The sequence below is a fragment of the Dendropsophus ebraccatus genome, chromosome 13 (genome assembly GCF_027789765.1).
Source record: "Dendropsophus ebraccatus isolate aDenEbr1 chromosome 13, aDenEbr1.pat, whole genome shotgun sequence".
Taxonomy (NCBI): Eukaryota; Metazoa; Chordata; class Amphibia; order Anura; family Hylidae; genus Dendropsophus; species Dendropsophus ebraccatus.
Genome location: NC_091466.1, coordinates 81,613,485 through 81,625,834, shown reverse-complemented (window position 1 = coordinate 81,625,834; position 12,350 = coordinate 81,613,485). Strand labels below are relative to the sequence as shown.

The 12,350-nt window shown below is 59.0% G+C and overlaps 1 protein-coding gene across 2 annotated transcripts in view; it reads left to right on the top strand.

The window, feature by feature from the left end:
• The first annotated feature begins 1,325 nt into the window (after positions 1-1,325).
• VIPAS39 (VPS33B interacting protein, apical-basolateral polarity regulator, spe-39 homolog) overlaps positions 1,326-12,350 on the top strand; it is a 31,385-nt gene continuing 20,360 nt past the window's right edge. Inside the window, exons 1-7 of one of the 2 annotated variants that reach the window (XM_069949351.1) lie at positions 1,357-1,652; positions 2,609-2,708; positions 5,908-6,048; positions 6,251-6,289; positions 8,179-8,243; positions 8,331-8,387; positions 8,468-8,560. In XM_069949351.1, coding sequence (XP_069805452.1) covers positions 1,557-1,652; positions 2,609-2,708; positions 5,908-6,048; positions 6,251-6,289; positions 8,179-8,243; positions 8,331-8,387; positions 8,468-8,560 — 591 coding nt within the window. In that variant the 5' untranslated portion in view covers positions 1,357-1,556. Of the gene's footprint in view, positions 1,653-2,608; positions 2,709-5,907; positions 6,049-6,250; positions 6,290-8,178; positions 8,244-8,330; positions 8,388-8,467; positions 8,561-12,350 lie in introns of both variants that reach the window. The other variant, XM_069949352.1, reaches the window with a different exon arrangement.

Genomic DNA, 12,350 nt, shown 5'->3' with positions numbered 1-12,350 from the left:
TGTACTCTCCCGGTCTCCTCAGTCTCCTCCCCGGTGTACTCTCCCGGTCTCCTCAGTCTCCTCCCCGGTGTACTCTCCCGGTCTCCTCAGTCTCCTCCCCGGTGTACTCTCCCGGTCTCCTCAGTCTCCTCCCCGGTGTACTCTCCCGGTCTCCTCAGTCTCCTCCCCGGTGTACTCTCCCGGTCTCCTCAGTCTCCTCCCCGGTGTACTCTCCCGGTCTCCTCAGTCTCCTCCCCGGTGTACTCTCCCGGTCTCCTCAGTCTCTTCCCGGTGTACTCTCCCGGTCTCCTCAGTCTCTTTCCCGGTGTACTCTCCCGGTCTCCTCCCCGGTGTACTCTCCCGGTCTCCTCAGTCTCCTCCCCGGTGTACTCTCCCGGTCTCCTCAGTCTCCTCCCCGGTGTACTCTCCCGGTCTCCTCCCCGGTGTACTCTCCCGGTCTCCTCAGTCTCCTCCCCGGTGTACTCTCCCGGTCTCCTCAGTCTCCTCCCCGGTGTACTCTCCCGGTCTCCTCAGCCTCCTCCCCGGTGTACTCTCCCGGTCTCCTCAGTCTCTTCCCCGGTGTACTCTCCCGGTCTCCTCAGTCTCTTCCCCGGTGTACTCTCCCGGTCTCCTCAGTCTCCTCCCCGGTGTACTCTCCCGGTCTCCTCAGCCTCCTCCCCTGTGTACTCTCCCGGTCTCCTCAGTCTCCTCCCCGGTGTACTCTCCCGGTCTCCTCAGTCTCCTCCCCGGTGTACTCTCCCGGTCTCCTCAGTCTCTCCCCGGTGTACTCTCCCGGTCTCCTCAGCCTCCTCCCCTGTGTACTCTCCCGGTCTCCTCAGTCTCTTCCCGGTGTACTCAGTCTCCTCCCCGGTGTACTCTCCCCGTCTCCTCAGTCTCCTCCCCGGTGTACTCTCCCGGTCTCCTCAGTCTCCTCCCCGGTGTACTCAGTCTCCTCCCCAGTGTACTCTCCCCGTCTCCTCAGTCTCCTCCCCGGTGTACTCTCCCCGTCTCCTCAGTCTCCTCCCCGGTGTACTCTCCCGGTCTCCTCAGTCTCCTCCCCGGTGTACTCTCCCAGTCTCCTCCCCGGTGTACTCTCCCGGTCTCCTCAGTCTCCTCCCCGGTGTACTCTCCCGGTCTCCTCAGTCACTCTCCCGGTCTCCTCAGCCTCTTTCCCGGTGCGTTCTCCCGGTCTCTCTCCAGGCGTGCTCACGCTCCGCCTCCCCCCGTCACTTATATGTGGTGTGGAAGTTACTAGAACAGCCTGGAAGCCGGCTAGCGCAGCCCCGCCCCCAACGTCATCACGTCAAATATCCGTCGCCGATAGAATACAGGAAACAGGAAGCTCTAGAGGCCGCGGCGGCCATCTTACTTGTGGTCGTTTAGAAAAGTAGGACGAGTTCGAAAGTGATGCCGGGAGTTGTAGTTTTATTACACATAGTTACGGCGCTCCTTGTAGTAACGAGTAAACTACGATTCCCAGAGTGCCTTGCACTCCCAGTTCTGTCCGCATCCTGCTGTCAGCTATGAGGTCCTGAGATCTCCGGTATCTCACGCCACTCGCTGCCTCCACAGCCCAGATGTCCCGGCTAAAGGCGGATGAGGAGGATTACTGGCACGGCTCCAAGTGCAAGGCTTTCACGTTCGAGGATGATGATGAGGATGGTTTATCCCAGGTAGGTGGTCTCCACCCCCCCCCCCCGGGCAGCAGTCAGTCCTTCCCCCCGGGAAGCAGTCAGTCCCCCTTCCCCCCTCCCCCCGGGCAGAAGTCAGACCCCCCCCCCTCCCCCCGGGCTGCAGTCAGTCCCTCCCCCCGGGCAGCAGTCAGTCCCCCTTCCCCCCGGGCAGCAGTCAGTCCCCCCTCCCCCCGGGCAGCAGTCAGTCCCCCCTCCCCCCGGGCAGCAGTCAGTCCCCCCTCCCCCCGGGCAGCAGTCAGTCCCCCACCCCCCCTCCCCCCGGCAGCAGTCAGTCCCCCTTCCCCCCTCCCCCCGGGCAGCAGTCAGTCCCCCTTCCCCCCTCCCCCCGGGCAGCAGTCAGTCCCCCACCCCCCCTCCCCCCGGCAGCAGTCAGTCCCCCACCCCCCCTCCTTCCGGCAGCAGTCAGTCCCCCACCCCCCCTCCCCCCGGCAGCAGTCAGTCCCCCTCCCCCACGGCAGCGCTCATTATCCCAAACCCCCTTTCCCCGGGCAGCAGTCAGTCCCTCCCCCCGGGCAGCAGTCAGTCCCCCTTCCCCCCTCCCCCCGGGCAGCAGTCAGTCCCTCCCCCCGGGCAGCAGTCAGTCCCCCTTCCCTCCTCCCCCCGGGCAGCAGTCAGTCCCTCCCCCCGGGCAGCAGTCAGTCCCCCTTCCCACCTCCCCCCGGGCAGCAGTCAGTCCCCCACCCCCCCTCCCCCCGCCAGCAGTCAGTCCCCCTCCCCCACGGCAGCGCTCATTATCCCAAACCCCCTTTCCCCGGGCAGCAGTCAGTCCCCCACCCCCCGGGAAGCAGTCAGTCCACCCCCCCCCTCCCCCGGGCAACGCTCAGTCCCCCACCGCCCCTTCCCCTGGCAGCAGTCAGTCCCCCCCCACACACACGGCAGTCAGTCACCTACCTCCTCCTTCCGGCAGCAGTCAGTCACCCTGTTGTCTCTTGCAGCTGAAGGAGTCTAAACGCGCGGTAAACAGTATAAAGGCCTTTGTGGATGAAGATGAGGAGGAGTGGGAGAAGTTCACCTGGAGTGGCGAGCCTGTGGGAAGTGAGTGATGTCACCGCCATGTACTGTCACCAGGCCGATGGCAGTGTGATGTCACCGCCATATACTGTCACCAGGCCGATGGCAGTGTGATGTCACCGCCATATACTGTCACCAGGCCGATGGTAGTGTGATGTCACCGCCATATACTGTCACCAGGCCGATGGTAGTGTGATGTCACCGCCATATACTGTCACCAGGCCGATGGCAGTGTGATGTCACCGCCATATACTGTCACCAGGCCGATGGTAGTGTGATGTCACCGCCATATACTGTCACCAGGCCGATGGTAGTGTGATGTCACCGCCATGTACTGTCACCAGGCCGATGGTAGTGTGATGTCACCGCCATATACTGTCACCAGGCCGATGGTAGTGTGATGTCACCGCCATATACTGTCACCAGGCCGATGGTAGTGTGATGTCACCGCCATATACTGTCACCAGGCCCATGGTAGGGTGTGATGTCACCGCCATATACTGTCACCAGGCCGATGGTAGTGTGATGTCACCGCCATATACTGTCACCAGGCCGATGGTAGTGTGATGTCACCGCCATATACTGTCACCAGGCCCATGGTAGGGTGTGATGTCACCGCCATATACTGTCACCAGGCCAATGGTAGTGTGATGTCACCGCCATATACTGTCACCAGGCCGATGGTAGTGTGTGATGTCACCGCCATATACTGTCACCAGGCCGATGGTAGTGTGATGTCACCGCCATATACTATCACCAGGCCGATGGCAGTGTGATGTCACCGCCATATACTATCACCAGGCCGATGGTAGTGTGATGTCACCGCCATATACTGTCACCAGGCCGATGGTAGTGTGATGTCACCGCCATATACTGTCACCAGGCCGATGGTAGTGTGATGTCACCGCCATATACTGTCACCAGGCCGATGGTAGGGTGTGATGTCACCGCCATATACTGTCACCAGGCCGATGGTAGGGTGTGATGTCACCGCCATATACTGTCACCAGGCCGATGGTAGTGTGATGTCACCGCCATGTACTATCACCAGGCCGATGGTAGGGTGTGATGTCACCGCCATATACTGTCACCAGGCCGATGGTAGGGTGTGATGTCACCGCCATATACTGTCACCAGGCCGATGGTAGTGTGATGTCACCGCCATATACTGTCACCAGGCCGATGGTAGTGTGATGTCACCGCCATATACTATCACCAGGCCGATGGTAGTGTGATGTCACCGCCATATACTGTCACCAGGCCGATGGTAGTGTGTGATGTCACCGCCATATACTGTCACCAGGCCGATGGTAGTGTGATGTCACCGCCATATACTATCACCAGGCCGATGGCAGTGTGATGTCACCGCCATATACTATCACCAGGCCGATGGTAGTGTGATGTCACCGCCATATACTGTCACCAGGCCGATGGTAGTGTGATGTCACCGCCATATACTGTCACCAGGCCGATGGTAGTGTGATGTCACCGCCATATACTGTCACCAGGCCGATGGTAGGGTGTGATGTCACCGCCATATACTGTCACCAGGCCGATGGTAGGGTGTGATGTCACCGCCATATACTGTCACCAGGCCGATGGTAGTGTGATGTCACCGCCATATACTGTCACCAGGCCGATGGTAGTGTGATGTCACCGCCATATACTGTCACCAGGCCGATGGTAGGGTGTGATGTCACCGCCATATACTGTCACCAGGCCGATGGTAGGGTGTGATGTCACCGCCATATACTGTCACCAGGCCGATGGTAGTGTGATGTCACCGCCATGTACTGTCACCAGGCCGATGGTAGGGTGTGATGTCACCGCCATATACTGTCACCAGGCCGATGGTAGGGTGTGATGTCACCGCCATGTACTGTCACCAGGCCGATGGTAGTGTGATGTCACCGCCATATACTGTCACCAGGCCGATGGTAGTGTGATGTCACCGCCATATACTGTCACCAGGCCGATGGTAGTGTGATGTCACCGCCATATACTGTCACCAGGCCGATGGTAGTGTGATGTCACCGCCATATACTATCACCAGGCCCATGGTAGGGTGTGATGTCACCGCCATATACTATCACCAGGCCGATGGTAGTGTGATGTCACCGCCATGTACTGTCACCAGGCCCATGGTAGGGTGTGATGTCACTGCCATGTACTGTCACCAGGCCGATGGTAGTGTGATGTCACCGCCATATACTGTCACCAGGCCGATGGTAGTGTGATGTCACCGCCATATACTGTCACCAGGCCCATGGTAGGGTGTGATGTCACCGCCATATACTGTCACCAGGCCAATGGTAGTGTGATGTCACCGCCATATACTGTCACCAGGCCGATGGTAGTGTGTGATGTCACCGCCATATACTGTCACCAGGCCGATGGTAGTGTGATGTCACCGCCATATACTGTCACCAGGCCGATGGCAGTGTGATGTCACCGCCATATACTATCACCAGGCCGATGGTAGTGTGATGTCACCGCCATATACTGTCACCAGGCCGATGGTAGTGTGATGTCACCGCCATATACTGTCACCAGGCCGATGGTAGTGTGATGTCACCGCCATATACTGTCACCAGGCCGATGGTAGGGTGTGATGTCACCGCCATATACTGTCACCAGGCCGATGGTAGGGTGTGATGTCACCGCCATATACTGTCACCAGGCCGATGGTAGTGTGATGTCACCGCCATGTACTGTCACCAGGCCGATGGTAGGGTGTGATGTCACCGCCATATACTGTCACCAGGCCGATGGTAGGGTGTGATGTCACCGCCATATACTGTCACCAGGCCGATGGTAGTGTGATGTCACCGCCATATACTGTCACCAGGCCGATGGTAGTGTGATGTCACCGCCATATACTGTCACCAGGCCGATGGCAGTGTGATGTCACCGCCATATACTATCACCAGGCCGATGGTAGTGTGATGTCACCGCCATATACTGTCACCAGGCCGATGGTAGTGTGATGTCACCGCCATATACTGTCACCAGGCCGATGGTAGTGTGATGTCACCGCCATATACTGTCACCAGGCCGATGGTAGGGTGTGATGTCACCGCCATATACTGTCACCAGGCCGATGGTAGGGTGTGATGTCACCGCCATATACTGTCACCAGGCCGATGGTAGTGTGATGTCACCGCCATATACTGTCACCAGGCTGATGGCAGTGTGATGTCACGTGACCTCCTGTGTTTCTTAGGCATAGCCTGGTCCATCCAGGAGACGTCTAGCGCCCGGGGCCCTGACTCTAGAAGTTATGTTCCAGATAAGTCGCGGTCAGACTCCTCGAGCTCGTCCTACTCCTTCCCCAGGCCGGGCTCCTTCAGCAGCCTGTTTAGAGGTGAGTGACGGAAAGAGGAGACGGGTGGGTTACTGATGGTGAGTTACTGACGGGTGGCTGCTGGCGTGTGACAGGCAGGGGGGTACTGACGGGTGGGCAGTGTGCCGCTGTCTAACAGGTGTGTGTGTGTGGGGGGGGGGGGGGGGGGGGCGTGTTGCCGTGTGATCAGCCGACATGTGACTCATTGCTCTTCCTTCTGCAGGGAGGTCCAGGCCAGACAGCTTCCAGTCACTGACAGATGGTAGGTGTGTGTGTGGGGGGGGGTAGTCATGGAGGACCCTCAGGTGTGGGTGTGTGTGTGGGGGGGGTAGTCATGGAGGACCCTCAGGTGTGGGTGTGTGTGTGGGGGGGGTAGTTATGGAGGACCCTCAGGTGTGTGTGTGTGTGTGGGGGGGGGGTAGTCATGGAGGACCCTCAGGTGTGTGTGTGGGGGGGTAGTCATGGAGGACCCTCTGGTGTGTGTGTGTGTGGGGGGGGGTAGTCATGGAGGAGCCTCAGGTGTGGGTGTGTGTGGGGGGGGGGGGGGTAGTCATGGAGGACCCCCAGGTGTGGGGGGGGGGGTAGTCATGGAGGACCCTCAGGTGTGTGTGTGGGGGGGTAGTCATGGAGGAGCCTCAGGTGTGGGTGTGTGTGTGGGGGGGGGTAGTCATGGAGGACCCCCAGGTGTGGGGGGGGGGGGGTAGTCATGGAGGACCCTCAGGTGTGGGGGGGTAGTCATGGAGGAGCCTCAGGTGTGGGTGTGTGTGTGGGGGGGGTAGTCATGGAGGACCCTCAGGTGTGGGGGGGGGGAGGGGGGTAGTTGTGGAGGACCTTCAGATGTGTGTGTGTGGGGGGGGGTAATCATGGAGGACCCTCAGGCGCGGGGGGGGGGGGGGTAGCCATGGAGGACCCTCAGGTGTGTGTGTGTGGGGGGGTAGTCATGGAGGACCTTTAGGTGGGGGGGGGAGTCATGGAGGACCCTCAGGTGTGTGTGGGGGGGGTAGTCATGGAGGACCCTCAGGTGCGTGGGGGGGGGGGTAGCCATGGAGGACCCTCAGGTGTGTGGGGGGGTAGTCATGGAGGACCCCCAGGTGTGGGGGGGGGGTAGTCATGGAGGACCCCCAGGTGTGGGGGGGGGGTAGTCATGGAGGACCCCCAGGTGTGGGGGGGGGGTAGTCATGGAGGACCCCCAGGTGTGGGGGGGGTAGTCATGGAGGACCCCCAGGTGTGTGGGGGGGGGGGGTAGCCATGGAGGACCCTCAGGTGTGTGGGGGGGTAGTCATGGAGGACCCCCAGGTGTGGGGGGGGTAGTCATGGAGGACCCCCAGGTGTGTGTGTGGGGGGTAGTCATGGAGGACCCTCAGGCGCGGGGGGGGGGGGGGGGGGGTAGTCATGGAGGACCCCCAGGTGTGGGGGGGGTAGTCATGGAGGACCCCCAGGTGTGTGGGGGGGGGGTAGTCATGGAGGACCCTTAGGTGTGTGGGGGGGTAGTCATGGAGGACCCTCAGGCGCGGGGGGGGGGGTAGTCATGGAGGACCCTCAGGTGTCGGGGAGGGGGTAGTCATGGTGGACCCTTAGGTGTCGGGGAGGGGGTAGTCACGGAGGACCCTCAGGTGTCGGGGAGGGGGTAGTCATGGTGGACCCTTAGGTGTCGGGGAGGGGGTAGTCACGGAGGACCCTCAGGTGTCGGGGAGGGGGTAGTCACGGAGGACCCTCAGGTGTGTGGGGGGGGGTAGTCATGGAGGACCCACAGGTGTGTGTATGTGGGGGGGGGGCTAGTCATGGAGGACCCCCAGGTGTGTGTGTGGGGGGGGGGTAGTCATGGAGGACCCTTAGGTGTGTGGGGGGGTAGTCATGGAGGACCCTCAGGTGTGTGTGTGGGGGGGGGGTAGTCATGGAGGACCCTTAGGTGTGTGGGGGGGTAGTCATGGAGGACCCTCAGGCGCGGGGGGGCGGGGGGTAGTCATGGAGGACCCTCAGGGGTCGGGGAGGGGGTAGTCACGGAGGACCCTCAGGTGTGGGGGGTGTTCATGGAGGACCCTCAGGTGTGGGGGGGTAGTCATGGAGGACCCTCGGGGGGGGGGGGGGAGGTGTTGTACGTGACGGGGCAGGTGGCTCTTCTGGAATCTTCTCACCTCCCTGTCTTCTCAGCTTTTCTAGATACGAACATTAAATTTGTTGCCCCGGAGATGCGAAAGCCCAAATCTGAATACCAGGTAACAGGTGGGGAAGGGGTGTGGCCTGACAGGGCTCCGCCCCCAGCTGTGTTCTGCTCACACGTAGGGTCTGTGGTTTTCTTGCAGGATTACAGTGGAGACTGGAGCATTGAGGAGTCAGTGCGGAGGATGCAGCGGGGCAAGGTACGGCCAGGGGGGCGGGACTGCAGGCTGTAGCCCCACCTGCTGCTCTCTGTGTGTAACCCCACTCAGTGTCCCCACAGATGTGCTCTATGGAAAGGTTCCGCTCACTGAGGGACAAATTACATCTTCTGGATGAGGCCGTCCGACTCCGTGATGGCAACGTCATCACCGCGGTAAGCCCCTCCCCCAGATATACTGCCTGCCTGCTACCCCCCCATACACTGCGGTAAGCCCCTCCCCCAGATATACTGCCCGCCTGCTACCCCCCCATACACTGCGGTAAGCCCCTCCCCCAGATATACCGCCCGCCTGCTACCCCCCCATACACTGCGGTAAGCCCCTCCCCCAGATATACTGCCCGCCTGCTACCCCCCCATACACTGCGGTAAGCCCCTCCCCCAGATATACCGCCCGCCTGCTACCCCCCCCATACACCGCGGTAAGCCCCTCCCCCAGATATACTGCCCGCCTGCTACCCCCCCATACACTGCGGTAAGCCCCTCCCCCAGATATACTGCCCGCCTGCTACCCCCCATACACTGCGGTAAGCCCCTCCCCCAGATATACTGCCCGCCTGCTACCCCCCCATACACTGCGGTAAGCCCCTCCCCCAGATATACTGCCCGCCTGCTACCCCTCCCCCAGATACAGTGGTGTGAAAAAGTGTTTGCCCCCTTCCTCATTTCCTGTTTTTTTGCATGTTTGTCACACTGAAATGTTTTGGAACATCAAACCAATGTAAACAATAGTCAAGGACAACACAAGTAACCACACAATGCAGTTTGTAAAGGGAGGTGTTTATTATTCTTATTATTATTATTATTATTATTATTATTATTATTATTATTAAAGGAGAAAAAAAATCCAACCCATCATGGCCTGTGTGACAAAGTGATGGCCCCCATGTTGTACTATAATGGTGCGTTTACACAGACAGATTATCTGACAGATCTTTGAAGCCAAAACCAGGAACAGACTATAAATAGAGAACAGGTCATAAAGGAAAGACTGAGATTTCTCATTTTTTCAAATCCACTCCTGGCTTTGGCTTCAAATCTTTGGCAGATAATCTCCGTGTAAACGCACCATTAAATCGGAGCTGCCTGACACAGTAACGTCCACCAAAAGATCCTTACAAGCTGCACATCATGCCGAGATCCCGAGAAATCCAGGAACAATTGAGAAAGAAAGTCATTGAGATCTATCAGTCTGGAAAGGGTTCTAAAGCCGCCTCCAAAGCTTTGGGAATCCAGCGAACCCCAGTGATGGACCAGTGGTGAACCTTCCCAGGAGTGACCGGTCGCCCACAATTACCCCAAGAGCTCAGCCACCCCTCATCCAAGAGGTCACAAAAGACCCCACTTGCCTCAGTTAAGGTCAGAGTTCATGCCGCCACCATCAGAAAAAGACTGGGAGAAAATGGCCGGCATGGCAGAGCTCCAAGAAGAAAGAACATTAAAGCTCGTCTCACACATCTTCATGATCCCCAAGATTTTTGGGAAAACATTCTGTGGAGCGATGAGACAAAGTGGAGCTCTGTGGAAGGTGCGTGTCCCATTACATGTGGCGTAAAAGGAACATTCTACCAGCAGTACAATATGGCGGTGGGAGTGTGATGGGCTGGGACCTGGAAGACTTGCTGTGATCAATGGAACTATGAATTCTGCCGTCTACCAATAGATCCTGAAGGAGAATGTCCGACCATCTGTCCGTGAACTCAAGCTGAAACCAACTTGGCTTCTCCAGCAGGACAATGATCCTAAACACACCAGCAAGTCCACCACTGATTGGCTGAGGAAAAACAGAATGAAGGCTTAGGGGTGGCCGAGCCCTGAATCCGATTGAGATGTTGTGGTGTGAGGTACGGCCGTTCCTGCCGGAAAACCCTCTAATGTAACTGAATTAGAACGATTCTGCAGCTCGGCCCAAGCAGTTATTAGGGTTAGGGGGGCCATCACTTTCTCACACAGGCCATGGTGGTTTGGATTTTTTTCTCCTTTAATAATAAACACCTCCCTTTACAAACTGCATTGTGTGGTTACTTGTGTTGTCCTTGACTATTGTTTACATTGGTTTCATGTTCCTCATTTCCTGTTTTGTTTCAGAAGGGGGCAAACACTTTTTCACACCACTGTATACTGCCCGCCTGCTACCCCCCCCCCATACACCTCACCCCTTGATATACTGCCCGCCTGCTGCCCCCTCCATACACCACGGTACACCTCACCCCTAGATATACTGCCCGCCTGCTACCCCTCCATACACCACGGTACACCTCACCCCTAGATATACTGCCCGCCTGCTACCCCTCCATACACCACGGTACACCTCACCCCTAGATATACTGCCCGCCTGCCACCCCCTCCATACACCACGTTACACCTCACCCCTAGATATGCTGCCCGCCTGCTACCCCCCCATACACCACGGTACACCTCACCCCTAGATATACTGCCCGCCTGCTACCCCCCCCCCATACACCTCACCCCTTGATATACTGCCCGCCTGCTGCCCCCTCCATACACCACGGTACACCTCACCCCTAGATATACTGCCCGCCTGCTACCCCTCCATACACCACGGTACACCTCACCCCTAGATATACTGCCCGCCTGCTACCCCTCCATACACCACGGTACACCTCACCCCTAGATATACTGCCCGCCTGCCACCCCCTCCATACACCACGTTACACCTCACCCCTAGATATGCTGCCCGCCTGCTACCCCCCCATACACCACGGTACACCTCACCCCTAGATATACTGCCCGCCTGCTACCCACTCCATACACCACGGTACACCTCACCCCTAGATATACTGCCCGCCTGCTACCCCCCCCCCCATACACCTCACCCCTTGATATACTGCCCGCCTGCTGCCCCCTCCATACACCACGGTACACCTCACCCCTAGATATACTGCCCGCCTGCTACCCCCTCCATACACCACGGTACACCTCACCCCTAGATATACTGCCCGCCTGCTACCCCCTCCATACACCACGGTACACCTCACCCCTAGATATACTGCCCGCCTGCTACCCCCTCCATACACCACGGTACACCTCACCCCTAGATATACTGCCCGCCTGCTACCCCCTCCATACGCCACGGTACACCTCACCCCTAGATATACTGCCCGCCTGCTACCCCCTCCATACGCCACGGTACACCTCACCCCTAGATATACTGCCCGCCTGCTACCCCCTCCATACGCCACGGTACACCTCACCCCTAGATATACTGCCCGCCTGCTACCCCCTCCATACGCCACGGTACACCTCACCCCTAGATATACTGCCCGCCTGCTACCCCCTCCATACGCCACGGTACACCTCACCCCTAGATATACTGCCCGCCTGCTACCCCCTCCATACGCCACGGTACACCTCACCCCTAGATATACTGCCCGCCTGCTACCCCCTCCATACGCCACGGTACACCTCACCCCTAGATATACTGCCCGCCTGCCACCCCCTCCATACGCCACGGTACACCTCACCCCTAGATATACTGCCCGCCTGCTACCCCCTCCATACGCCACGGTACACCTCACCCCTAGATATACTGCCCGCCTGCTACCCCCTCCATACGCCACGGTACACCTCACCCCTAGATATACTGCCCGCCTGCTACCCCCTCCATACGCCACGGTACACCTCACCCCTAGATATACTGCCCGCCTGCTACCCCCTCCATACGCCACGGTACACCTCACCCCTAGATATACTGCCCGCCTGCTACCCCCTCCATACGCCACGGTACACCTCACCCTAGATATACTGCCCGCCTGCTACCCCCTCCATACGCCACGGTACACCTCACCCCTAGATATACTGCCCGCCTGCTACCCCCTCCATACGCCACGGTACACCTCACCCCTAGATATACTGCCCGCCTGCCACCCCCTCCATACGCCACGGTACACCTCACCCCTAGATATACTGCCCGCCTGCCACCCCC